This window comes from Caenorhabditis elegans, chromosome IV, assembly GCF_000002985.6.
Source record: "Caenorhabditis elegans chromosome IV".
Classification (NCBI taxonomy): Eukaryota; Metazoa; Nematoda; class Chromadorea; order Rhabditida; family Rhabditidae; genus Caenorhabditis; species Caenorhabditis elegans.
Genome location: NC_003282.8, coordinates 14084989 through 14106259, shown reverse-complemented (window position 1 = coordinate 14106259; position 21271 = coordinate 14084989). Strand labels below are relative to the sequence as shown.

General features: G+C 32.4%; 3 protein-coding genes, 93 non-coding genes and 1 pseudogene across 97 annotated transcripts; 64 read left to right on the top strand and 33 right to left on the bottom strand.

Annotated features, from left to right (window-relative positions):
- Window positions 1-886: 886 nt before the first annotated feature.
- 21ur-6777 lies at window positions 887-907 on the bottom strand. The gene has a single exon (NR_058354.1).
- On the bottom strand, window positions 888-908 carry 21ur-14300. Its single transcript, NR_058353.1, has one exon.
- A 268-nt stretch (window positions 909-1176) lies between these two features.
- 21ur-8955 lies at window positions 1177-1197 on the top strand. Its single transcript, NR_058352.1, has one exon.
- On the top strand, window positions 1178-1198 carry 21ur-5521. Its single transcript, NR_058351.1, has one exon.
- On the top strand, window positions 1181-1201 carry 21ur-7070. The gene has a single exon (NR_058350.1).
- Window positions 1202-1385: 184 nt separating this feature from the next.
- Window positions 1386-1406, bottom strand: 21ur-6600. Its single transcript, NR_058349.1, has one exon.
- Window positions 1407-1667: 261 nt separating this feature from the next.
- On the bottom strand, window positions 1668-1688 carry 21ur-6904. The gene has a single exon (NR_058348.1).
- Window positions 1677-1697, top strand: 21ur-9577. Its single transcript, NR_058347.1, has one exon.
- Window positions 1678-1698, top strand: 21ur-4974. Its single transcript, NR_058346.1, has one exon.
- Window positions 1681-1701, top strand: 21ur-1658. Its single transcript, NR_058345.1, has one exon.
- Window positions 1702-1904: 203 nt separating this feature from the next.
- 21ur-957 lies at window positions 1905-1925 on the bottom strand. The gene has a single exon (NR_058344.1).
- A 33-nt stretch (window positions 1926-1958) lies between these two features.
- Window positions 1959-1979, top strand: 21ur-5293. Its single transcript, NR_058343.1, has one exon.
- A 37-nt stretch (window positions 1980-2016) lies between these two features.
- Window positions 2017-2037, bottom strand: 21ur-8911. The gene has a single exon (NR_058342.1).
- A 243-nt stretch (window positions 2038-2280) lies between these two features.
- Window positions 2281-2301, top strand: 21ur-12931. Its single transcript, NR_058341.1, has one exon.
- On the top strand, window positions 2282-2302 carry 21ur-5974. The gene has a single exon (NR_058340.1).
- Window positions 2303-2594: 292 nt separating this feature from the next.
- On the top strand, window positions 2595-2615 carry 21ur-3528. The gene has a single exon (NR_058339.1).
- Window positions 2616-2681: 66 nt separating this feature from the next.
- On the bottom strand, window positions 2682-2702 carry 21ur-3402. Its single transcript, NR_058338.1, has one exon.
- 21ur-11168 lies at window positions 2686-2706 on the bottom strand. Its single transcript, NR_058337.1, has one exon.
- A 322-nt stretch (window positions 2707-3028) lies between these two features.
- Window positions 3029-4215, top strand: F52B11.5 (FTH domain-containing protein). Its single transcript, NM_070300.5, has 3 exons — window positions 3029-3151; window positions 3196-3339; window positions 3815-4215. The coding sequence occupies exons 1-3, from the start codon at window positions 3113-3115 to the stop codon at window positions 4121-4123; spliced, it is 492 nt and encodes a 163-aa protein (NP_502701.1). The 5' UTR covers window positions 3029-3112; the 3' UTR covers window positions 4124-4215.
- 21ur-5750 lies at window positions 3351-3371 on the bottom strand. The gene has a single exon (NR_058336.1).
- 21ur-8646 lies at window positions 3732-3752 on the top strand. The gene has a single exon (NR_058335.1).
- On the top strand, window positions 3733-3753 carry 21ur-13673. The gene has a single exon (NR_058334.1).
- Window positions 4216-4249: 34 nt separating the features above from the next.
- On the bottom strand, window positions 4250-4270 carry 21ur-7897. The gene has a single exon (NR_058333.1).
- A 426-nt stretch (window positions 4271-4696) lies between these two features.
- 21ur-15271 lies at window positions 4697-4717 on the bottom strand. The gene has a single exon (NR_058332.1).
- Window positions 4718-4779: 62 nt separating this feature from the next.
- 21ur-10435 lies at window positions 4780-4800 on the bottom strand. The gene has a single exon (NR_058331.1).
- A 167-nt stretch (window positions 4801-4967) lies between these two features.
- 21ur-8556 lies at window positions 4968-4988 on the bottom strand. The gene has a single exon (NR_058330.1).
- 21ur-7608 lies at window positions 4971-4991 on the bottom strand. The gene has a single exon (NR_058329.1).
- A 6-nt stretch (window positions 4992-4997) lies between these two features.
- On the bottom strand, window positions 4998-5018 carry 21ur-15415. The gene has a single exon (NR_058328.1).
- Window positions 5019-5279: 261 nt separating this feature from the next.
- Window positions 5280-5300, top strand: 21ur-7287. The gene has a single exon (NR_058327.1).
- 21ur-11688 lies at window positions 5281-5301 on the top strand. The gene has a single exon (NR_058326.1).
- Window positions 5284-5304, top strand: 21ur-9483. The gene has a single exon (NR_058325.1).
- Window positions 5305-5569: 265 nt separating this feature from the next.
- 21ur-2521 lies at window positions 5570-5590 on the top strand. Its single transcript, NR_058324.1, has one exon.
- Window positions 5591-5895: 305 nt separating this feature from the next.
- 21ur-1051 lies at window positions 5896-5916 on the top strand. Its single transcript, NR_058323.1, has one exon.
- A 128-nt stretch (window positions 5917-6044) lies between these two features.
- On the top strand, window positions 6045-6065 carry 21ur-13036. Its single transcript, NR_058322.1, has one exon.
- Window positions 6066-6314: 249 nt separating this feature from the next.
- Window positions 6315-6335, top strand: 21ur-5140. Its single transcript, NR_058321.1, has one exon.
- A 568-nt stretch (window positions 6336-6903) lies between these two features.
- col-133 (Nematode cuticle collagen N-terminal domain-containing protein) lies at window positions 6904-7935 on the top strand. Its single transcript, NM_070299.3, has 2 exons — window positions 6904-6988; window positions 7059-7935. Exons 1-2 carry the CDS (start codon window positions 6908-6910, stop codon window positions 7890-7892), a joined length of 915 nt encoding a protein of 304 aa, NP_502700.1. The 5' UTR covers window positions 6904-6907; the 3' UTR covers window positions 7893-7935.
- A 166-nt stretch (window positions 7936-8101) lies between these two features.
- Window positions 8102-8122, top strand: 21ur-6740. The gene has a single exon (NR_058320.1).
- A 108-nt stretch (window positions 8123-8230) lies between these two features.
- On the top strand, window positions 8231-8251 carry 21ur-4312. The gene has a single exon (NR_058319.1).
- Window positions 8245-8602, bottom strand: F52B11.8 (annotated as a pseudogene). The gene is made up of 2 exons: window positions 8597-8602; window positions 8245-8430 (listed from the first exon to the last, which is right to left on the bottom strand). Coding segments are annotated over exons 1-2 (192 nt in total).
- Window positions 8456-8476, bottom strand: 21ur-10166. The gene has a single exon (NR_058318.1).
- Window positions 8459-8479, bottom strand: 21ur-5376. Its single transcript, NR_058317.1, has one exon.
- Window positions 8603-8667: 65 nt separating the features above from the next.
- Window positions 8668-8688, top strand: 21ur-1656. Its single transcript, NR_058316.1, has one exon.
- Window positions 8689-8796: 108 nt separating this feature from the next.
- Window positions 8797-8817, bottom strand: 21ur-7770. Its single transcript, NR_058315.1, has one exon.
- Window positions 8800-8820, bottom strand: 21ur-4535. The gene has a single exon (NR_058314.1).
- Window positions 8821-9237: 417 nt separating this feature from the next.
- On the top strand, window positions 9238-9258 carry 21ur-108. The gene has a single exon (NR_058313.1).
- A 307-nt stretch (window positions 9259-9565) lies between these two features.
- 21ur-5609 lies at window positions 9566-9586 on the bottom strand. Its single transcript, NR_058312.1, has one exon.
- 21ur-15604 lies at window positions 9567-9587 on the bottom strand. Its single transcript, NR_058311.1, has one exon.
- On the bottom strand, window positions 9569-9589 carry 21ur-332. The gene has a single exon (NR_058310.1).
- A 55-nt stretch (window positions 9590-9644) lies between these two features.
- noah-2 (PAN domain protein) lies at window positions 9645-15006 on the bottom strand. The gene is made up of 5 exons (NM_070298.8): window positions 14850-15006; window positions 11738-12487; window positions 11550-11680; window positions 10203-11248; window positions 9645-10115 (listed from the first exon to the last, which is right to left on the bottom strand). Exons 1-5 carry the CDS (start codon window positions 14989-14991, stop codon window positions 9959-9961), a joined length of 2226 nt encoding a protein of 741 aa, NP_502699.1. The 5' UTR covers window positions 14992-15006; the 3' UTR covers window positions 9645-9958.
- Window positions 9656-9676, bottom strand: 21ur-11897. The gene has a single exon (NR_058309.1).
- Window positions 10122-10142, bottom strand: 21ur-4885. Its single transcript, NR_058308.1, has one exon.
- 21ur-14226 lies at window positions 11312-11332 on the top strand. The gene has a single exon (NR_058307.1).
- On the top strand, window positions 11313-11333 carry 21ur-300. The gene has a single exon (NR_058306.1).
- Window positions 13041-13061, top strand: 21ur-3502. Its single transcript, NR_058305.1, has one exon.
- Window positions 13042-13062, top strand: 21ur-10835. Its single transcript, NR_058304.1, has one exon.
- 21ur-14141 lies at window positions 13043-13063 on the top strand. The gene has a single exon (NR_058303.1).
- On the top strand, window positions 13044-13064 carry 21ur-6865. Its single transcript, NR_058302.1, has one exon.
- Window positions 13331-13351, top strand: 21ur-3589. The gene has a single exon (NR_058301.1).
- 21ur-1017 lies at window positions 13416-13436 on the top strand. The gene has a single exon (NR_058300.1).
- 21ur-11793 lies at window positions 13417-13437 on the top strand. Its single transcript, NR_058299.1, has one exon.
- Window positions 13586-13606, top strand: 21ur-8202. The gene has a single exon (NR_058298.1).
- On the top strand, window positions 13968-13988 carry 21ur-2167. Its single transcript, NR_058297.1, has one exon.
- On the top strand, window positions 14213-14233 carry 21ur-1346. The gene has a single exon (NR_058296.1).
- 21ur-5419 lies at window positions 14216-14236 on the top strand. Its single transcript, NR_058295.1, has one exon.
- Window positions 14652-14672, top strand: 21ur-4611. Its single transcript, NR_058294.1, has one exon.
- Window positions 15007-15322: 316 nt separating the features above from the next.
- 21ur-4846 lies at window positions 15323-15343 on the top strand. Its single transcript, NR_058293.1, has one exon.
- A 407-nt stretch (window positions 15344-15750) lies between these two features.
- 21ur-13612 lies at window positions 15751-15771 on the bottom strand. Its single transcript, NR_058292.1, has one exon.
- A 199-nt stretch (window positions 15772-15970) lies between these two features.
- Window positions 15971-15991, top strand: 21ur-6005. The gene has a single exon (NR_058291.1).
- A 7-nt stretch (window positions 15992-15998) lies between these two features.
- On the bottom strand, window positions 15999-16019 carry 21ur-9094. Its single transcript, NR_058290.1, has one exon.
- Window positions 16020-16711: 692 nt separating this feature from the next.
- Window positions 16712-16732, top strand: 21ur-12032. Its single transcript, NR_058289.1, has one exon.
- Window positions 16733-16855: 123 nt separating this feature from the next.
- 21ur-5714 lies at window positions 16856-16876 on the top strand. Its single transcript, NR_058288.1, has one exon.
- A 198-nt stretch (window positions 16877-17074) lies between these two features.
- On the top strand, window positions 17075-17095 carry 21ur-13081. Its single transcript, NR_058287.1, has one exon.
- Window positions 17096-17220: 125 nt separating this feature from the next.
- 21ur-6522 lies at window positions 17221-17241 on the top strand. The gene has a single exon (NR_058286.1).
- 21ur-5007 lies at window positions 17222-17242 on the top strand. The gene has a single exon (NR_058285.1).
- 21ur-15304 lies at window positions 17223-17243 on the top strand. The gene has a single exon (NR_058284.1).
- Window positions 17226-17246, top strand: 21ur-4224. Its single transcript, NR_058283.1, has one exon.
- A 228-nt stretch (window positions 17247-17474) lies between these two features.
- 21ur-2027 lies at window positions 17475-17495 on the top strand. The gene has a single exon (NR_058282.1).
- 21ur-14390 lies at window positions 17477-17497 on the top strand. Its single transcript, NR_058281.1, has one exon.
- Window positions 17478-17498, top strand: 21ur-8893. Its single transcript, NR_058280.1, has one exon.
- A 139-nt stretch (window positions 17499-17637) lies between these two features.
- On the top strand, window positions 17638-17658 carry 21ur-536. Its single transcript, NR_058279.1, has one exon.
- A 315-nt stretch (window positions 17659-17973) lies between these two features.
- On the top strand, window positions 17974-17994 carry 21ur-10518. The gene has a single exon (NR_058278.1).
- A 115-nt stretch (window positions 17995-18109) lies between these two features.
- On the top strand, window positions 18110-18130 carry 21ur-7077. Its single transcript, NR_058277.1, has one exon.
- Window positions 18131-18355: 225 nt separating this feature from the next.
- Window positions 18356-18376, top strand: 21ur-4255. The gene has a single exon (NR_058276.1).
- A 197-nt stretch (window positions 18377-18573) lies between these two features.
- 21ur-9106 lies at window positions 18574-18594 on the top strand. The gene has a single exon (NR_058275.1).
- On the top strand, window positions 18575-18595 carry 21ur-14883. The gene has a single exon (NR_058274.1).
- Window positions 18596-18803: 208 nt separating this feature from the next.
- 21ur-11686 lies at window positions 18804-18824 on the top strand. Its single transcript, NR_058273.1, has one exon.
- On the top strand, window positions 18807-18827 carry 21ur-3346. The gene has a single exon (NR_058272.1).
- A 158-nt stretch (window positions 18828-18985) lies between these two features.
- Window positions 18986-19006, top strand: 21ur-4886. The gene has a single exon (NR_058271.1).
- Window positions 19007-19208: 202 nt separating this feature from the next.
- Window positions 19209-19229, top strand: 21ur-9224. The gene has a single exon (NR_058270.1).
- On the top strand, window positions 19210-19230 carry 21ur-13904. Its single transcript, NR_058269.1, has one exon.
- Window positions 19231-19234: 4 nt separating this feature from the next.
- 21ur-7430 lies at window positions 19235-19255 on the bottom strand. Its single transcript, NR_058268.1, has one exon.
- A 166-nt stretch (window positions 19256-19421) lies between these two features.
- 21ur-14643 lies at window positions 19422-19442 on the top strand. The gene has a single exon (NR_058267.1).
- An 88-nt stretch (window positions 19443-19530) lies between these two features.
- 21ur-8313 lies at window positions 19531-19551 on the top strand. Its single transcript, NR_058266.1, has one exon.
- A 329-nt stretch (window positions 19552-19880) lies between these two features.
- 21ur-7212 lies at window positions 19881-19901 on the bottom strand. Its single transcript, NR_058265.1, has one exon.
- Window positions 19902-20035: 134 nt separating this feature from the next.
- Window positions 20036-20056, bottom strand: 21ur-860. Its single transcript, NR_058264.1, has one exon.
- A 414-nt stretch (window positions 20057-20470) lies between these two features.
- 21ur-8535 lies at window positions 20471-20491 on the bottom strand. The gene has a single exon (NR_058263.1).
- Window positions 20492-20628: 137 nt separating this feature from the next.
- On the bottom strand, window positions 20629-20649 carry 21ur-3165. Its single transcript, NR_058262.1, has one exon.
- Between the last annotated feature and the right edge of the window lie 622 nt (window positions 20650-21271).

Sequence of the window (21271 nt, the reverse complement as noted above, 5' to 3'; positions counted from 1 at the left end):
TTTTCCAAATCTTAGATTTTTCAAAAATATCAGGCAATGGTTTTCGGAAAGTTTCAAATTTTCAGAAAATATAGAAATTTTGAGTGCAGGTTCAAATCCTACAATGTTCAAATACAACTGCTGAAACCGTAATAAAATTTTGAAACTCGCAAAAAAATTCGTTTTTGTTGGTGGATTTCTAAAGTTATGGCTTGTGAAAACTTAACAATTGCGACTTTTTGAATGTAAATTTAAAATTAATTTTAAAAAATTATTTGCTAAATTGGAGGTGTTCTACTAATAAGGAATGTAGAAAATATGGAAAATACAAATTCGGGGATGAACAAGGACATTTGCATGACAATAAGATATCAGAAAACGTACTCAATGACCTCTAATAGGTACGAACGCACGAATAATAATAAAAGAAGAAATAGACATAGATCAATTGATCACTTTTTGGTGCGTAATGGGTAATAAGAGGGTGCACGATGGACCGAATTGGCAACTTTGGGAAAACGGATCGATAATTCAATGAGCAAGAGATTTGAAATTATTTGGAAGATCTCAACTAGAGTATGGACTCAGGTAACTCAAATCTAATATGGGAATATTAAATAGCAATATTTTTGTAGTAAATAGCAAAAATAGTTTGTTCGTAATATTTTTAATTTAATTTAATTTATTACGATATTTAGTCGTGAAAACAAATAATATGCACAACAGGCAAAACTTAATAGAAAAAATACAGACAAAACACAATAGAGAAAAAAATTTTCAAATTCAGAAAGATTACTCAATCTAAAAAGATTTCGAATAAGTCTCGGAATGTTGCTATTTTATCTTGAAATATCACACAACTACAAACATAATACTATTTAATATTCTCATACTCGATTTGAGTTGCCTGACTAGAGGACAGGAAAGAATGTTTGTAACATTTTTAGTTTCGTTTAAACTTTTAGACTGAAACAGTAATTTTTCAAAAAAGGAAAAATATCTGATTTCGCTGTTATTTTCAAATTTTATTAATTTTCGGGTCATATTACGGAAAAACTTTTTACAGACGAAAAGTGAAAACTTTTTTTTAAACTTTAGTAAACTTAACCATTTTCATATCATTAGAATATCAATTTTTTATTAAAAAATTCATCGGTTTCAATATGTTAACAAAAGCAAAACGATATTAAATTTTTATTGGTCCGTTGTATTATTCAGAAAACGTACTCAATGACCCCCGATAGGTACGAACGCACTAATATGCAATACAATAATGAAAGGAAAAAGAGATATAGATCATACGATACCCCTTTTCTCTGGTTTGGTAAGTAAAGGGTGCACGATGGACCGAATTTGCATCTTTGGGAAAATGGATCGATAATTCAGTGAGCTTTGAAATTATCTGAAAGGATTATGGAATGTCAAGAATATTTGTAATATTTTTAGTTTCGATTAAATTTTCAAACTGAAACAGTAATTATTCAAAAAAGGAAAAATATCTGATTCGCTGTTATTTCCAAATTGTATTAATTTTCGGGTCATATTACGAAAAAACTTCTTACGAACTAAAAGTGAAACCTTTTTGTTTAAAATTTTATGTACTTAACCATTTTCAAATCATTAGAATATTGATTTTTTTATTAAAAAATTCATCGGTTTCAATATGTTAACAAAAGCAAAACGATATTAAATTTTTATTGGTCCGTTGAACATTTGTCAAAGTTTCAGTTTCGATAAAATTTTTAGACTGAAACAGTAATTTTTCACAAAAAGAAAAATATCTGATTTCGCTGTTATTTTTAAATGTTTATTAATTTTCGAGTCATATTACGAAAAAACTTCTTACGGACTAAAAATGAAAATTTTTTGTTTAAAAATTTAGTATACTTAACCATTTCCTAATCATTAGTTTATTGCAAAAATATAGGACCTGCTTCAAGATGTTAACATGAACAAATCGATTTCAAATTTTTATTTATTAGTTGAAGCACAACTTTTCACAAATTTTAGAAGAAAACTTAAATTTTAAATTAAAAAACCCCTTTTATAATACCGATAGTACCGAAAAGTGATAGTTTGGCAAAAATTTTAATTTTGAAACAGCAGTAATTCAGCAGTAAGCAGTTTCAAAAAATAAAAAATTCTTGTGAATATTTTCTTAATTATGCGAATGGACTAACTTTCGAACTAAAATTCTGAACTGTGTTTGACTTTACACTGATCATTCAAATATTTATATTTTCAATAAAAAAATTATCGGTTTCAAAATGTTATCATATACAGCGTAATTGTTTGCTAATATTCTTCTGAGCGGGTTAGATCTGTGTAAATTTTTTAATATTAAAAAAATCTATAATTAAATAGTTTTTCAGTTTGATGAAGGTGTACGTTTTTCAAAAAATATTTTTCTTCTAGGAAATGAACTCACTTTAAATTTTTTTGCTAAAACGGTACATTTTTAAGAATAATAAGTTCATATTCATTGAAAATGCTTGGCGTTGGTCATTGTATATTTCAACGTTTCATTACAACGTTTCATTACAGCGTACAACTTTTCAAAAAAAATTCGGTTTCAAGATGTAGATATTAAAAAACCAACTTTTAATTCAGTTCAATAAACGATATTTTTAGAAGGTATTTTAGTTAATATATATTCTGAGATTTATAAAACATCCATTTTGAAAACTACCTACTATCTTAAACTTTCTTAGACCGCTTACTAATTGATCCTTTTGAACAGTGAGCTATTGAAGTAGAGATATTGAAACAGTAGATTTTTGGTTATGATTTGTAAATAAACCCACTCTTAAATTAGACTGTACACCATATTATAAAAAAGTTTTTGAATGTTTATTTTCAGTTCAAAAGTAATTTAGAATGTTTATCAGCAATTTAAACTCCTATATTCATTCTCTACATTTCCACCGGGCTTTTCTTCATTTTAGACTCTTGAACATTTACAAATTCATCAATAAACTGTGTCTCCCTTTGCAATCTGCAAACGTGCTCCATTGAAATATTTCAAAACCTTTCTCTCCTCCACCAGTTTATTTATTTACTTCCCCTCCTCTTTTTATGGCTTCGCATTTTGATTTTTAGCATCGACAATACTATTTCAATTTTTCAGACAAAAATGTTTCCTGTTTCATTGAAAATTATGTATTCTGACGTGGTGAGTTGGTTTTCAGCCATTTTCAATAAATGCCCCGATTCCAGATGGCTACAGTTTCCGACGGTGTTCACAATGACGTCACTCTGAAAAATGAGCATGACGTGGCAAATGATGTCATGAGGTATTTGGAAGAAAACTATGTGAAGAAGGAAAACAATGTGAAATTGGAGGAGATTCAGATTTTATTGGTACATAATTTTTTAAAAAAATAAAAGACGAACTAATTAGAAAAAAGATTAAGAAACTTGTAATGTAGTTGAAATAGTACCTGTTTTTTGAAGAATTTATTGTTAAAAATAAATTTCATGTGTGCCTAAGGTTTTGCAAATTTACAGATTTTTAGAATTTTTTATTCGGTTTTTTTTTTGGTTTTTAATTTTTAATGTTTTAATGTTTTAATTTTTTAATTTTTTAATTTTTTAAATTTTTAAATTTATAAATAAAATTTTGATATATAAAATTGATATAATAAATTTTGATATGATATATATTGATATGATATAATAAATATAAAATTTTGAACTTTTGAAAAAAACTGTTTCACAATTCCTTGAAACCTTGAGAATATAAAATAATTGGATTAAAAATCGACATGTATTTCAAATTAAACTGATAAATTTGGCATTTCTCACACTTTGCTTAGTACATCTATCAATTTTACAGCTCTCCTACACAAATCCACCGCAACTCCCACGTGGTCTTTCTTGTTCCAAATGGATAATCAAATGTGAATCCCATACACCTTACGTTGTTAATTTATTGAATGCAGTGCCATTAAATTGTGACCTATTGCATATTGAAGTGGATAACGTGGGACTTGGTGAAGTGGCAGATATGGAACAAGTAATTACTGCAAAGGATTTGACACTGAGAACTTCTGGAAGTGAAGATGGAATTTCCAGTGAACAAATTGCAAAGTTTCAGGCCAGGAGGTTGAACTTAAATGGGAAAGTTGAAAGAATTTTTGAATAAACTTATTTATTGTGAAAGTTTTGATAGACATCGTTATCAATAATGATATCTGTATGATTTTGGAATAATAAATTTTTTTGTTGTTCTAAAATTCAACTTCAAGTTTGAAAAGGTTTCATATTAAGTAAATTCACAAAAACTATCTAATTAACAACTCTTTAACATGTATTTTTCATACTAACATTCTGAAACCGACGCAAAATATTAGAGTTCAAGTACCAAATACCTACAAGTAAAGTCAATAATAATAGGAGAGTATTAGTTTCAAAAGGATAAACTGAAAATTCGTGAATATTTCTGATTGCGAGTTTAATTGAATATGAACTACGGCAACTCTAAAAGTTAAAAATTATGGAAATACAATTATTGAGTTTCAATATTTTTTGAGAATAATTTAGAAATGTAAAACAATGGAAACATTTTTTTAAAAGAAAAACATTTAAAAGTTATCTGTTTCACTGAAGTTTCATAAAAATCAAATTTTTTTCAAAGTCTGATTTTATCAAAACATCTTTTTGCAGAGTATAAAAAACAATTAATTTCGTGACGCAGTTTTGAAAATTTGATAATAAACACTGATCCAACTTTGTGATAGTAAAGTTTTCTTAAAGGATACTTATTTGCCATACGTATGAAATACTGGTTAAAAAAACTAAAGTCGGAATATTTCTACCATAGTGATTTTAACTTTTGATAGAAAATTTTATTTAACTTCCACGAAACAGTAACTTTTGGAAAACATAAAAGACCCTGAAACACTGAAAATAAACTATTTTCCAGAAGAATGAACTGAAAATTTAAACGGTTTCCAATTTTTTCAATACAAATTAAGCGTGTTCGAAATGATTTCCAGTTCTTCCATTCAGTAACAATACTAATAATGCGGTGTAAATTAGTGCTGAAAGTAAAACATTTCAATTTTAAAAACAAATTGAATCATAGAATTTAATTCAAACTAACAAGTATAGAGAAAATATGTTTTACAAGATTTCAAAAAAGTAATTTTTAAGGTTTGTGTGTGTGTACCCTAAGCCTAAGAGAAACTAATTTTCGATTGGCTCGTAGGGTAATAATAGAACTAATAGTGGAATTAGGGTGTTACTAAGTTCTACTGTTTCACATACTTGTTATAATCACTACCAGTAAAATTAGTTGTTTATTCACTCTAAAGGAAACTGAACTTTTTTAATCACCAGAATATTTTAAATACATCATAGTTGTTTTAATAGTCTCGCTACTCTTCCAAAAAATCATTCAACTGGTGGATTTTATTTTGATCAAAACCAGTAGGGAAGAGAGGTAGTTGTTCTACTTGAAAACGTTTGAAAAAGTAAAGTGAGTTTCAGGAGGTAGTTTCTGAAAACAAAACCAAAATTCACCTGTATGACACGATTTTTTATTGCTTCACAATGCTCATAAAAGAAAAAAAAATTCTGATCAAATTAATACCGTTTCAATATCTTCTTAATTTTGCGAATTTTTGGCATGTCACTTTAAAGGCACACACGGTTTTTCAGAGTGGGTCTCGCTACGATCGCAGTCATATCAGTCGCTACAGGAGCCAAACTGTACAGATTTGTTCATTAGATGTGAAGTTTAGGAAACTTCAAATCATAAAGTTCAAGATGACAATATTACACTGTTTAACTACTTGAAAACGTTTAGAAAAGCAGAGTGAGTTTCAGAAAGTCCACTAAAATTCACATGGATAGCAAGAATTTTTTACTGTTTCACAATTTTAATAAAAATGCAAAAAATTCTAATAAATTTAATTTATTGTGAAGACTGTGACGTAATTTTTATACACTTTTTGATTTTCCGACACTACTTATATAACCCCATAACATTTTTTACATTCTTTTTTTAAAAAAACTCCGTTTCAGAAGATCTTCAAAAGATCGGAACATTTTTAAAATTTTATTTATGCTTTTTCAAATTTTTAGACTGAAACAGTAATTTTTCAAAGAAGGAAAAATACCTGATTTCAAGGTTATTTTCAAATTTTATTAATTCTGGAGCCGAACGCATATATTACAAGGAACACTTTTACGGATTAAAAGTCGAAACTTTTTGTTGTAAAATTTAATGTACTTAAGCATTTTTTAATCATTGGAATACTGTTATTTTCTATTAAAATAACTCACATGTTTCATGGTGTTAACATAAACAAACCGCTTCGGTAAAGCAGTGATAATTTTAAGAATGAATGGCAGAAATTTCAAAGTTGATAATATCTCGTCGTTAATGTACTTTGACAAGCATGTGTCCAATTTATCAATACATGTATATACATATAAAATAATTTTTTCATTGTCTATTTAATTCTTTTTGATACCAACTTTTTTGAATTTGGAAGGAAATTATTTTGAAATAAGTACCACTGTGGTTTGCATATAAAAAAAGAAAAAGTACCAGGTGGAAAAATATTTCAAATGTAATTTTAAAAAATTTTCAAAAAATTTTTGTATTTTTTTGCCTCAAAAATTTAAAATTTTGGCTATGAAATTTAAGAAGAAATTTCAGAAATATTAAAGCAAATTTTGGATCTTTTTATTATGATTTTCGGTCATGTTGAACTATTGTTTATTTAGATAAAATCTACTTTCCTTTGGATTCAAAAAAAAATCGACCTTCAGAGAATCTTTGTCATGTTCATAAAGCAGTGATTTTTTTTTAATTCCCTTTTTTGTTCCTTGTTACAACCGTTCGCGCGTATTACACTCATCAATTTGTGTAGTATAAAAGGATCAGGTTGATTGCAGAAGAACATCATCTTATTTAGAAATGGACGAGAAGCAACGTCTTCAGGCTTATCGCTTTGTCGCCTATTCGGCTGTCACTTTTTCTGTTGTAGCAGTTTTCTCGGTAAGTGATGTGTGGAACAATACCTGATTTATTTAAAAATCTGAAATTTCTAAATGTTTTCACTATTAAGCTGTGCATCACCCTTCCATTGGTGTATAACTATGTTGATGGAATCAAGACACAAATCAATCATGAAATCAAATTCTGCAAGCACTCTGCTCGTGACATTTTCGCCGAGGTAAACCACATCCGTTCTTCACCAAAGAACGCTTCTCGTTTTGCCCGTCAAGCCGGATACGGAGGAGATGAGGGAGTTGATCAAGGAAGCGAGGGAGCTCAAGGAGGTTCATGCTCCGGATGCTGTCTTCCAGGAGCTGCTGGACCAGCTGGAACTCCAGGAAAGCCAGGAAGACCAGGACGTCCAGGAGCAGCTGGACTTCCAGGAAACCCAGGGCGCCCACCAGCACAGCCATGTGAGCCAATCACTCCACCACCATGCAAGCCATGTCCACAAGGACCAGCAGGAGCTCCAGGAGCACCAGGACCACAAGGAGATGCCGGAGCACCAGGAGCACCAGGACAAGGATCCGGAGCTGGAGCTCCAGGACCAGCTGGACCAAAGGGAGCCTCAGGAGCACCAGGAAACCCAGGACAAGCCGGAGCTCCAGGACAGCCAGGAGCTGACGCTCAATCCGAGTCTATTCCAGGAGCACCAGGACAAGCTGGACCACAAGGACCACCAGGACCGGCTGGATCCCCAGGAGCCCCAGGAGGACCAGGACAACCAGGAGCTCCAGGACAGAAGGGACCATCTGGAGCACCAGGACAACCAGGAGCCGACGGAAATCCAGGAGCACCAGGACAACCAGGACAAGCTGGAGGAGCTGGAGAGAAGGGAATCTGTCCAAAGTATTGTGCTATCGATGGAGGAGTTTTCTTTGAGGACGGAACTCGCAGAAAATAAGCAATTTTATTTGTATTTTAGAAATAAATTGGATTTTTATTTTATTTATCGTTGTCTTTAGCATATTGTACATATTTTGCTGGAAAAAATTAGGAAAATGTTATTTTTAAAAGGATAAACTGAAAATTCTTTAAATACTCCAAGTTTCAAATATATATGAACTACGGTTTTATAGTGTATTGAAAAGTTGAAAATTATAGGAATATGATTATCGAGTTTCTATACTTATTGAGAATAATTAGAAATGTAAAACAATGGAATTTTTCAAGAAAAAAAATATTCAAAAATTATCTGCTTCACTGAAGTTTCATGAAAATCAAATTTTATCAAAGGCTCAATGTGTAGGCCAACCTCATCTCAATCTCACCTCAATCTGTTCAGTTTTTCCAGTTGGCTTAGCCTCCTCATCCAACAGCTCAAACGTGGCAATTCTGTCATTTGTGATCACTTCAATCAAATTTCTTCTCATTCTCACATCAATTTCCTTATCCTGAGCCACTTTTTTCAGTGATTTTAGATACGATTCGATTCCCAATAACTGAAAATGTCTTGACGTGATATTCGATGCAACTCAAATCGCAGTATTAACGATATTTATAGGAGTCAGACTTTTTTTTGTGAATTGTGAAACAGTGAAAAAATTTTTAAAAAATGCTGTCTATTCTGTTTTTTCACATAACCTTGAAAAATCTCGATGTTCACACCTTCATGCCAGAAAAAATTATTATACTGTTTCAATATGTTGTTATCAAAGTCTGATTTAATTTGAAAGTGATCTGAACATTACATTATTTTCCACATGAATAAAACAAAAATTATAAATTTTTCAACAATTTCGAGAGTTCCTGCACATCCTAGCAGAAAGGATTTATCATTGCATCTTCTTCCGTGTACTCCCAAAAATAATGAAAATCATGAAGTAATACTAATAATATTAATAATGAGGTGTAAATTTGTGCTGAAAGTGAAACAGTTTAATTTTAAAAACAAATTTATTCATAGAATTTTATTTGTATTTTAGAAATAAATTGGATTTTTATTTTATTTATTGTTATCCTATCGCTATAAAAATGCTCTTAAAACGTAGTTAGAGCAGCATTCGTTCATATTTTTCTGGAATAATAATATGGGAGAAACTGAATTTTAAACAAGTACGACGATACTTTTTCGATTATTTGAAGTTTAAATATAAAATTACGGCACCTCTAGTTGTGATGAACAGTTAAAAATTATGGTAATTTGTTGAGAATAATACAATGGAAACATTTTTTTGAAGAAAAAAAAGTATTTAAAAATTTTCTGTTTCACTGAAGTTTCATAAAATTGGAATTTTATCAAAGTCTGATAAGTTCGAATTCGAGAAAGGAGTATTAATTTGAAAGTGACTCGAACTTTTAATTGAAAATTTTATTTAACTTCCGCGAAACAGTATTTTTTGGAAAACCTGAAGGACCCCGAAACACTGAAAATACATTATTTTCCACAAGAATAAAACAAAAATTATAAATTTTTCAACAATTGTGAAATTTGCTGCACATCCTGGTAGAAAAAAATTTTTCACTGCATCATCTTCCGTGTAAGATTTTTTCCCAAAATAATTTTTCCCAAAATAATAAATAACCAAAAAAACGGTTTCCGATAATTTTTATGCAAATTAAGCGTGTTCGAAATGAATTCCTGTTTTTTTCAATTGAGCAACAATACAAATAATGAGGTGTAAATTTGTGCTGATAGTGAAACATTTCAATTTTAAAAACAAATTTATTCATAAAATTCAATTCAAATTAACAAGTATAGAGAAAAAAAAAATGTTTTACAAGATTTCAAAAAAAGTAAATTTTAAAGTTTGTGTGTGTGTGTTTCGAAAGAAATAACCCATACTGACGTGTGAGTATATAGTATATTTGGTGTTGATGATGGTAGTGTCACGAGAATAAAGGTACTTTTGAATTAACTTATTACAAAAGTACCCGAAAAGATTGAATTTAATAATCAATATTATTATTATTATTATTAAAAAATAAAATAATCAAAAAATCAATGTCTTGAGATTCTAAGAGAATAATTTAAGCAGCAACCTGCTTGACTGGTTTGGAGTGAAGAGAATGGCATCCCCAGATGGCAATAATGGCTGAAAGAGCAAAGCAGAGCACTGAGAGCGAGACGACTGAGCTCACGAAGAATGGCTCAGCGATGCAGAGAAGCTCGGTGGAGTCGGACATGCTGAAAATTAGAAAAGTGTTACGATTATTATAAGAAATAAATGTTGAAACATAAAGAGCAACTGCTGAAACCGTAAATAATTTTTACCTGGTCATCATTGTGTTGTTAGCCATCTCCATCTCCTCCTCGTCCTCTCCCTTTGCGAATACTCGAATGATAGCCGAAAGCTTCTCCTCGGTCTCTCCAGCTTCTAAATCAGCGGATCTCTTCTTTCTTCCATGGGACATGAACAACTCATTGGTTCCTGAATCAAGGCAGTTCGACACTGGGCATCCATTTGGTCCGGCACAGAACATGATTGAGCACACAATTTGCACATCGTAGGATCCATCCAATCGGAAGGCACGAAGATCAGACTTCAGACGGTTCTTGTCAAAGTCTTGCTCGACTGGTCCGACAAGAGCTGGGTACCTTGGGCATCCGTTCTCGATAAGAGTGAATGGAACAGTATCTCCGAATCCTCCGACACGAGTAGCAGTGCACTCTGTCACCATCATGTTGTGTGGTCCAGCTTGCTCGGAAGTGATAACCAAGAGAAGTGGATCTCCGATAGAGGCCTTGTGAAGTGGCTCCTCAAGTTGGTTAAGGATCTGAAGTTCAGCAGAGACTGGTGGTGGAGTAGCAACATCCAAGACTGTTGTGTTCTGAGAAGAAGCCTCATAGATTGTGGTGACAACAACTGATCCTTCCTTGACCATCTTATCCATAGAAACATCACAAGAGACACGGTAGAAACGATCCCACTCAGTGGTGACTTGATGTGGAAGTACTCCATCCAAAGAAACAACAACGAGAGCTTCCATCTTTCCGTCACGAATAACAGTTCCACAATCGGAAGAAACAGTTGGTGGTGGGAAAGTGATCGAGATTTGCTTAGCGTTCTCGACGACTTGGGAGCATGTCGAGAATCTCTCAGCAGCGTAGATGGCTCCGGTGTATGGCTCCTTGGTGTTGACGATGAAGCGGATTCCCTCGTTGGTACAGAGAGCCATTCCTCCGAATTGGGATTCACAGTTGAACTCGTAATAGTCCATTGATGGGTTGGCCTTGATGTTAGCATCCTGGCGACCGACGGCGTAGATGAAGCAGGAAGAAGCAGTGCGATCGTAGTTGATCGATTTGCAGTTAAGGTTCTGGAAATAATTTTCTTCGGTTTCACAATTTCTAGTTAAAAACTCGTTCTCAAAATGTTTTCATTGCAAGTGTAAAATTCACTGCGTATTATGTGTATTTTAATTTTAAAAAAGCTACTAAAGATGTTAAGTTCGAGAAAATTCAATATAATGGAGGGAGTTTAAAGTTACCTTGCAAATAGTCCTTAAGTTTGAGACTAGGTCCAGTCTAAATCTAAGCCTACGTCTGTGCCTAAGCCTAAGCATAAGGCTAGGTCTCAGCCTAAGACTAAGCCTGAATCAACCTCCAAACTGTTCTTACCTGGAAGCAAAGTGAAATACAATCAGAGATGGTAACTCCTTGAGCCGAAGCAACAACTTCTCCCTCAATGGAAGATCCGATGAATCTCTCAAAAGCGGCTTGTTGGCGACAAGTAGACGAAGACAGGTCGGCTGTAAACATTGTAAACGTTCGAAACCCCACTGATGCGGATCAATGATTCGGCTTACCGGCAACACAAATTGGCTCGTAGTAGTCCTTTCCGACGACTTGTCCTTGTTGATCGGCACGGGAGAATGTGTCCTCATCGGAGACAATGCAGTTCTTCTCCTTTGGATTAAATTCGACGGAACGGCAGAAAGTATTCAAAGAGTCGAGACACTTCTGAAGACAGTATGATTCTTGAGCTTCAACTGATTGAGTGTGATCGTAGTAACGGATCTCGAAGTTGGTGGTCTTCACGAAGACCAAGTTTCCTCCGGATGGTCCACAACGGTTTTGACGGGATAGACAGTTGTTATCATAATAGTCAATCTTCTCGGACATACGAACATGTGTTGGCTTAGATCTCTTATCTTCAACAGACAACTCGCAGAGACTGGTGTCATAGTGGAAGTTTACAGATTTGCAGACAAATTCCTTCTCCTTCAAGCAAGCCGACAAGCAGTGCTCACGGTTCTCAACCGTCACAGACTTCTTCACAAATCCTTCCAATTGAGTGTTACGTGCACGTTCGAATGAGAAAGATCTGTAGGTACAGGCCTCATGAGCAGAAACATTTGGAATGCAGGTCTTCTCGTAGTAGAAATTGTTGGCAGATGGGTTAGCAGTCAGCTGGGAGGTACCAGCTGGAGTTGCAGCATCGTCGAAGAAGTAGCATGTCTCACGTCCGTCAAAGTTGAACGAGGCACACACACGCTGGGCTCCGGTGGTTGGTTCGATGTTGTTACGGCAATATTGGGCACATGTCAAGTCGTGTCCTGAAGTTTTGAATTTTTAATATTGTTTTTTCTTGTTTCACAAATGTTTTATATACTCAAAAGTCAGTGCTCATCTGATTTCATTGAACCATATTTTAGCATAAATGATCACTAAATGACAATTTCGAGCCAATAACGAAAATATTATGCAGATCCGGTAGTTTAAATTTGATTCCTAATTTTTGTTAGCCAAATCTCGAGATAACTAGGTTAAAGTCAGGAAAAAGTTGTTCAATAAAGATGTTAAAGCATGATAATCTCCAAAAATATTAAATCCGTTTCCAGTGCTTCATTGCAGAATGAAATCAACTGCTACACTTTTTGGTTCGACATATCGTATAGTTACTTTATTTTTTATATTTTCAACTGTTTCGCAAATCACATAATCACTGAAAGTAGAAGCAACGAATCCTAAATTCTTTCTACTGGGGGTTGCACACCTAATTCTTGATTTTATTTGCTCACATTTTGGTGGTTAGGTTCAATCAAAATTTCAGTTAAAACCTACTGTTTCATATAGTTGATATAAGATTGAACGTTTGTGTTCATTCAATATTGTTATTTGATTGGCATGTACTCAAGTAGACTAAACTTTTTCGGGAAAATAAGTTTAATTTATTTGAACGATCCTATTGCTAAAGATAAGATTATGCACAGCCCGTAGTTGTCAAAAATTTCGTTGCGTGAAATCGTCAAACAGTCTCTCATAAAAGTACCATATAAAAAATATTCGGTGTTTGGTACTTGCTATCATTTCATGTTCATTTGAATATTTATGTTTTCTAAAGAAATTTTATCGGTTTAAAGTTCTTAATATGAGAAATCACTTTAAATTCTATTCGTTCATCATTGCAGGAAATCGGTAAAATTTATTATATTCTGCTGTTTCACAACCTTGTTATACTCTTCAGAATTGGTTTTTCAATGATGAAATCTTCATGGTCGACGATGTATCTACTGTCACTTATAACATTTCACTGGTATTTTTATATTTTGTCGGCTGATATCTTGGCTGCATTCTTTTGCAATAAAAAACATTTCAGCCCATATTTACTGTTTGACACTTGTTATGAACTCTAAAGTTTTTGTTCAATTCAGTTCGTATCTTGCGCTTTCACTATAATTTTTAGGGACTATAATTTTTAGAGCAACTAAACACAATTTTAAATCTCCTAATTTTCGTGATTCTCCAGAACCTCCATATCGGGAAATCGTCAAAAAAACGGAAAAAATTGGAAAGTTTCTGGTATTCAAAATTTCAAGCCAAATTTTTAATTCTCACATAAAATCAGAAAATTGATCCGGAACAAATATAAAACTGCCGAAACATGATAGTTTTGAACTGGAAAAAACGAATTGATGAGTAAGCTTCAAACTTGTTGAAATCGACCGCTAGATGTGTTCTTACAACAAAATATGCAGGTACTATATTTTACTGTTTCACATACTTGTTATAGTCAAAGAAATTATTTGTCCACAATGTGCCCTTACCTGTGCATCTTTTCAATTACCAGAATATTTTAAACACATCATAGTTGTTTTAGTAGTCTTTCTCCTCTTCCAAAAAACCTTCAATTGACGGATTTTCTTTTGAACAAGATCAGTAGGAAAAATAAGGTTCTACTTGAAAACTTTAGAAAAACGTTTAGAAAATCAGAGTGGGTTTATCAAACATTTTCAACAGTTTCACATTGCTCATAAAAATGAGAAAAATTCTTATCAGTTTAATGCTTTTGTGCCATGAATAAATATTATTATCTTATCTTATTATGCTGCATCAAATATTACATATCATAATTTTGCGAACTTTTGGCATGTCACTTTAAAGGCACACACGGTTCTTCAGAGTGGATCTTGCCACGATCTATGTTGCTACACTCAAAATAAAAAAACTGCATCGCGTGTACGCAGAAAACCCAAAATTTAGGCCCCGCCTTTTTCTCGTCTACATGTGCCAAACTTAACAGATTTGTTCATTAAGTGTGAAGTTTAGGAAACTTCAAATCAAAAAGTTCAAGATGACAATATTACACTGTTTAACTAAATAAAACCGTTTATTAAAGCAGAGTGAGTTTCAGAAAGTCCACTAAAATTCACATGGATAACAAGAATTTTTTACTGTTTCACAATTTTAATAAAAATGCAAAAATTTTAATAAATTTAATCTATGTTGAGGACGTCATTGTGACATAATTTTTCTGCGCTTTTTGAATTAAAGGCCTATGCACCGTCTGTAAAACCGAAATCTAAACCATTTCTTCTTTTCCTCCCTAACAAATTTTTTGTCTCTTCTCTATCCAATTCTCCCGGTCATGGTAAGAAAACTGGGTCAATTAGAAAGGAGACACAACACAACACAAACCTGCGGTGGAGATGACAACTGGGGTTCCGTCAAGCCTGGCGCGAGGGATACGAACGAAAGCGGTCGTCTCGTGGGAACTGCACTCGAACACTGATTGTGCTGCAGGTACAATACTCAGTAATAAGAATATTACCCCCCACATTTGTGATATGTTGGTCTGAAAATGTTTTTGGATTAATAAGTGGAGAAAGTTTGTGTGAAGCGAGAAAGAAGAGTCAAGTGTTGCATTTCATTTATATGGGTTTGGGGAAAAAACTGGATCAGGCGGGAGAGGTGGTCAGAACGGGAAAAGTCGGGAATTCGGATGAATGAGTCAGCGGTGGTCGCCAAGGAATTTCGGAATCATAGGAGGATGGAACGGATAGGGAGATTATTTTGTATTGCACGATCAAAGGTAGGGAGGGGAAGAAACGCAAAAAAAATCTACTGTTTCAGAAACTTTACATAAGAATTCTAAATTCTATTCAAACTAATGTCAAGGTAGAAAATTCTTGATTAGCAAAACTTGTAGGTAAGGTTCTTATAGCATTTTTTCGTTTTTTTTTTAATAGAATTTAATTTTTCGCATCTGTTCTGCAATTAGGGTGAATTTACAAATTTCTGGTGGTCTCATTTCAATTAATTGTGGCTCAGGTACTCAGCCGGCGGAGGTAGCCTTTTAGGGTAGGCAGGCATGCCTTTGGCGCCCCTTTTTATGCCTTTTAAAGTCTCATCTCAGTTGATAGAAATTGTACAGTAGTAGTTCCTTGCAGTTTTTCACAAAAACAACTGTTTGCGAATTTTTTTGCAAATTTTGCAGAAAAATTACTGTTTCAATTGATTTTTTTCAATTGATTTTTTTTCAATTGATTTTTTTTCAATTGATTCAATTGAATTTCGTTATAAACTGAAATTTACTAGGCAAAGGAAAGATAGGAGATTAATAATAAAGGAGAAAAATATTAAATTTAAGAATATACTGAAACCCGTTTTAGTAGCTGAATCGCTGAATGATTGATGTACTGAAGTTATATATTTGTTGAGAATTAATTTGAAAAATTGGAAAATTTATATAAACCAAAAACTTTAAAAAAAACTGTTTCACTGAAACGTGATGAAAACTTCTAAATTGATAATTTTGTTTCACGAATGAGAAAATTTGAAAAAAATATTCACATTGAGCGACTACAATCAAGGTTACAAATTTTGAAAAACGAATGTAACTTCCCTGAGACTGTAATTTTTCAAGAAATCTAAATTGGCCACGAATTACTAAAAAAGATCCAAACATCCATGAGAAAAAGAAAGAAAAAAGGAAAAGAGTGACAGTAAGATATGAATCCACAAGTGGGCGATGTGTATCTTCTGACTCCTGAGAGGGTCATCTCCGTTTTCTTTTGGGTCGTCGTACACATCCCGCCGGTGACAGTGACAACGTTAAGGCCTTGACCGACTTACCTTCTTTCGATATCTTAGAAGGCGGGAAGAAGGGGAAAAGAAAGAGAGAGAGAGAGAGAGATATCTCTTCCTTTCCCTTCTCTTTTTACGCGTTTTCTTCCCGAAAACCTCCGAAAACTAAAGGATACACACACATTCCACAATGCCTTACAGTTTCTAGGCCGTCGTTTTTGATGTGGAAAGTGAATGAATTGAACATGAAAGGGCATGCGGTTGTCTCGGGAATGATGAGAAGAAACTGCTTTATTGGGGGATAAGAAACTTGACGACACCCAACAATTGAAAGTTGGTCACATTTGGAGACTAGTTTCAATAGTTGGAACGGAAAATTTGGGTGTGAAAATGAACAAAATGCGAAAAATAATTTTTTAAAAATTTCTGTTCAGAATTTTTTTTTAATTTCACAAATAAGGAAATTTCAATATTTCTTCTGATTGTTTTGCTAACAAGAATTGCTAACAAGTACTGAAAAAGCAAATTTGTTTCAAAAATATTACAAAAATTTTGTTAAAATTTAATGTGCTGTTTCGAAAGTATAATATAAGCTCAACATTTTTGTAGACATCTGATTATGATTTGGAATTTTTGGCCAATACATTGTATATAATAAACTAATTCGATTTAAAACATGCAAAATCGAGCAGAGTCGCCGTACTTTTTTAATTCCTGTCTGTCCGGCTAGGGGCAAGTCGGATATGAAAGCAAGTTGAAAATGTCAAAAAAAACATTGGACAAAACAAACTCTGTTTCAGAAAAATTTTAAAAAATGGATATGATAAAAATATAGTTTACAGTTTCACAACTATACATATAGTCGTTCCAAGATATCAGAAAGCTATCAGAAGCAGAACATGGAAAAAATTATGTTTCAAAAAATTCCAAAAATTTGTCATGTTTCAATGAATTAATATACTCATCATTAATTAACTCATCATTTAGTTAGCTTTGCTCTTGCTATTCGTTTGCAAGGATTGAAAATATTACCAAAAAAGTCGAACAATGGAATTATCAATAGTTGGTATTTGAGCCGAAATCTGGATATCAAATATCCGAGGCTCTACAAAATGCTAAGAAGTACTAAAAAATCGAGTTTGTTTCAGAAAAAATACAACAAAAAAATTTAATGCGATAAAAATGTAATTTGCTGTTTCTCAATTTCAGTATATGCTTAAAATGTTGTATACAAATTATTCATTGGTTCTATTTTTCCAAAATCAGGGTATAAAATTTGAAATTAAAACGAGTTGAAAATTCCACCAAAAAAAGGAAAAAATTCTCTGTTTCAAAAAAATTACAAAATTTGGACATGTTTCAATGAATTAATAAAAACTTATTATTTAGTAAACTTTGCTCTTCCTCTACGTTTGTAAAGATTGAAAATGTTATCAAAAAAAAGCAGAGATATTAAAGCAACAGAATCCGTACCAAACTCGATTATAAAAAAAATGATTGCCAAACTTCATAGATGCCGAACAATGCAATACTTTCCCATTTAAAGACTAGTTTTCAATAGTTGGAAAACCAAAATCTGGATATGAAAGTTCGAAACTCTTCACAAAGCTAACTATAAAAAGTACGAATTTATCGAATTTGTTTCAGAAAAAAACTAAAAATTTTTGAGAGCGATAAAAATTTAATTTGCTGTTTCGCAACTTTAATATATGCTTGAAATGTTGTATGCAAATGATTTTAGCGGTAGATTCGTTTTCTAAACTGGGTATAAAAATTCAAATTAAAAAGAGTAGAAAATTCCACCAACACATAAAGAAAAAATTCTCTGTTTCAAAAGTTTGGCATTTTTAGATGAATTATTAATTCTTGGCTTTGCATCGTTTTGTCACTCTTGAAAATGGTGTCGATTAGATTCGTACAAAACCCGTGCTTCAAAAAAAAAAAAGAAAAAACTTGACAACAAATTCGAGGTGCCAAAATCTGGGTACCATCTTTCAGAATATACAAAGTGTCGTTGAAATGCCGGAAAGTATAAAGAAACTCAAACTATGTGCGATACAAATATAAAATGATGTTTCGCGACTATAATATAGGTTTAAAATGAAGTGGGTATATGATCTCTATGGATTTTTTGCTTGTAAAACTCTAAAAAAACAAAAACTAGAAAAAAAAACAACGTCAGCATAGTTTTCAAAAAATGTATACAAAATAAATTAACTTTCTTGTTTCGAAGATTAATAAAATTTATTATCTTGTTAAAAGGTAAAGATAAAGGTTTTTAAAAAAACTCTGTTTCAAGAAACTGTAAAGAAAGATGTGCATTCAGAAATATTAGTTGACTTCCTTTAAACTTCTTATAAGCTCAAAATTTAGGGCCTTTTTTGCATATTTTTTTCAAAGCTATTTAAACTTTTTAAATAATGAGAAAAATGGCAAGCGTAGGCAGGTAGGCATGAATTTTCATGCCTTCAGGAAGTGTTTAGGTTATTTCCAACAATTCGGTTAGTTGAAAAAAAATTCCTTTTTCAGGAGCATCACATATGTATGCAAAATTTTTAATTTAGCTATTCCGTTGCTCAAATCAGGATCACAAAATTGGGATTATTTAAAACGCAAAATAAAGAAGATATATTCATAGACTTATGTAACGAAAAAGTAACGTTTAACTTGTGGAAATTCCAAGAGCTTTCGAAAAAAATTACTGTTCCAAAATGTGATCATCTAAAAACTTTTAAAAGTAATTTCAGTGGATACTCTTACAATTAACGATGAGCTAAGAACTTTGAAAAAAACCTATCAAAATATGTTAAAATCTCGTGCTTTAAGCTGTCTAGTTATTTACAACCAGAGAAATTGTTTTAATTCATAATAAATTACACAAACCTGACAAGAATTACAGTGCAGCAATTTTGGAAAATTTTTTACTGTTTCACGAAATGATGTTAATAATTGGAAAAAAAATGGTTTCAGTTTTTAAATGAAGATTAAAATGGATAAATTTGGAATATTTGTGTAGACCGATATAAACAATTGTGATTCGCTTTCTTATGCGTCTAGAAACAGCTTTAAAATTTTGCTAATTTTTTTTTCGATTTTTTTAAATTAACAGTACAAAGATTCCAAATTCCTAAAATAAATTGTTTCAAACAGACTGCTTAGTCTCTCCCAGATAATTTTAGAAGATTAAAAAAGCACTAAAATAAATATCTAAACTTGACTAGAATTTGTCACACTTTTGAAAAAAAAACTGTTTCAAAATTTAATGATAACATTTGTATTTTTTCTCTTGTACTCCATCATCTTTCTCCCAAATGTTCTTATCCCTTTTTTTGCATAAGTCTCATCCTCATGTATTCCTTCCGTCATGTAAGATTAAGAAAAAACGATAAGAAGAGACAGAAACCATGACCTCCTATACATTTTTGCGATGATTTTATCTCGCGCATATTTGCGGCCGTCTCCGATTTATTGTTGGATCAGTTGAATGGTAAATAGTACGATTTTTGGGCAATGAGAGAGAGGGGATTTGTGTGTCGGTGGTGCCTGGAGGAGAATGAGAACAAGTACTGATATAGGGTGATTAGGGAGAAGAAGGGAAAGTTTTCTTTTTCTGGTGAAAAATATAAGTTCAGGAGAGTATGATGTTGTATTATACGAAAACAAGCACTTGATTGAACTTGATTTAAATTTTCAGGAAATTCTGAAACAGTGAAAATTTTTATTGAAGTTTGAAAAAAAAACTAGGCCAGTTTTTGGTTGGATTTTACAAGTTTTCGAATTAACGGTATCAACGGCATCAGGCAGATTCAGGCTATGCATTGAAAATGAAAACTTGATCTGAATTTGAGGAAGTTTTGAAACTGTAAAATTTTTTATTATTTTTTTCAGATATTCTTGTTTTAAGGTTAATTTTTATTGTTTCTTACATATTTCGTAAATAGTTGGATTTTCACTGGAAAAGTCACTTCAATTTTCCAAAAAATAATTTTCCTCGTGGAGTACACGGCGCTCTATCAGTAGAGCACGTTTAAAAATTGAGTTTTTATAACATTTTCTTTAAAAGCTAGTGGATCGTGTTTTTCATGTGGAGAATTTCTGTGATTCCGAAAATGAGAACAAGTGTATACTGATATAAATAGGGTGATTAGGAAGGACAAGAAGAAGGGAAAGTTCTCTTTTTCTGTGGAAAAAATATAAGTTCAGGGAGAGTATGATGTTTCATTATTTAGATCAAAGACAGGGAAAGAAAGTAAGCACTTGATTGAACTTGATTTGAATTTCAGGAATTTCTGAAACAGTGGAAATTTTTTTATTGAAATTTGAAAAAAAAAAAAACTAGTCCAGCTTATTGTTGGATTTCGCGAGTTTGTCGAATTAACGGTATCAGATTGAAGAAGATATAGATCACGGATTGAAGATGAAAACTTGATCTGAATTTGAAGAAATTCTGAAACGGTAAATTCATTAGTTTTATTTTTTTCAAATATTCTTGTTTTAAGGTTAATTTTTATTGTTTCTTACTTATTTCATAAATAGTTGGAATTGCATTGGAAAACTCACTCAAAACTCATTCAATTTTTCAACAAATTCTTTTCCTCTTGGAGTACAGGGTTGTCCATAATTATGGTGACAACTTCTCGCGCCTATAAAATTTGATTGAGCTTTCCAAATATAGTTAAAGCACACAGGTTTTATTCACAATTTTCTAGCAAACCAAAAATGATATTAAACTTAGCCAGGTTAAAGCTATATTACCCAGATTATCTGCAAATGAAAAATTTAGAAAATGCTGCTCTAAAAATACGGTGCCCGGTCTCGACACGACAAATGTTGGCTAACTGCGAAGAGGTGTGCGCCTTTAAAAATTACTGTAACTTCAAAATTTTGTTTCTGCAGAATTTTCTTGATTTTTCATACAGTGCATTTTTTTCCAACTTCTACGACTAAAAAAAACGCGCATCCCATTGATTTGTTGAGCGCGTGGCGAGACCAATGACGGGATCATTTTGTATAAATGCGCGCGCCTTTAAAGT

Excerpts from the sequence above, each read along its gene's own strand:
- F52B11.5 (NM_070300.5), top strand. The coding sequence starts at position 3,113 with ATGTTTCCTGTTTCATTGAAAATTATGTATTCTGACGTG. Across the intron at positions 3,152-3,195 it reads AAATTATGTATTCTGACGTG|ATGGCTACAGTTTCCGACGG; the intron begins GTGAGTTGGTTT and ends CCCCGATTCCAG. Across the intron at positions 3,340-3,814 it reads AGGAGATTCAGATTTTATTG|CTCTCCTACACAAATCCACC; the intron begins GTACATAATTTT and ends TCAATTTTACAG.
- col-133 (NM_070299.3), top strand. The coding sequence starts at position 6,908 with ATGGACGAGAAGCAACGTCTTCAGGCTTATCGCTTTGTCGCCTATTCG. Across the intron at positions 6,989-7,058 it reads CTGTTGTAGCAGTTTTCTCG|CTGTGCATCACCCTTCCATT; the intron begins GTAAGTGATGTG and ends TTCACTATTAAG.
- noah-2 (NM_070298.8), bottom strand. The coding sequence starts at position 14,991 with ATGTGGGGGGTAATATTCTTATTACTGAGTATTGTACCTGCAGCACAA. Across the intron at positions 11,681-11,737 it reads CGAGCCAATTTGTGTTGCCG|CCGACCTGTCTTCGTCTACT; the intron begins GTAAGCCGAATC and ends CAATGTTTACAG. Across the intron at positions 10,116-10,202 it reads AACAACACAATGATGACCAG|CATGTCCGACTCCACCGAGC; the intron begins GTAAAAATTATT and ends TCTAATTTTCAG.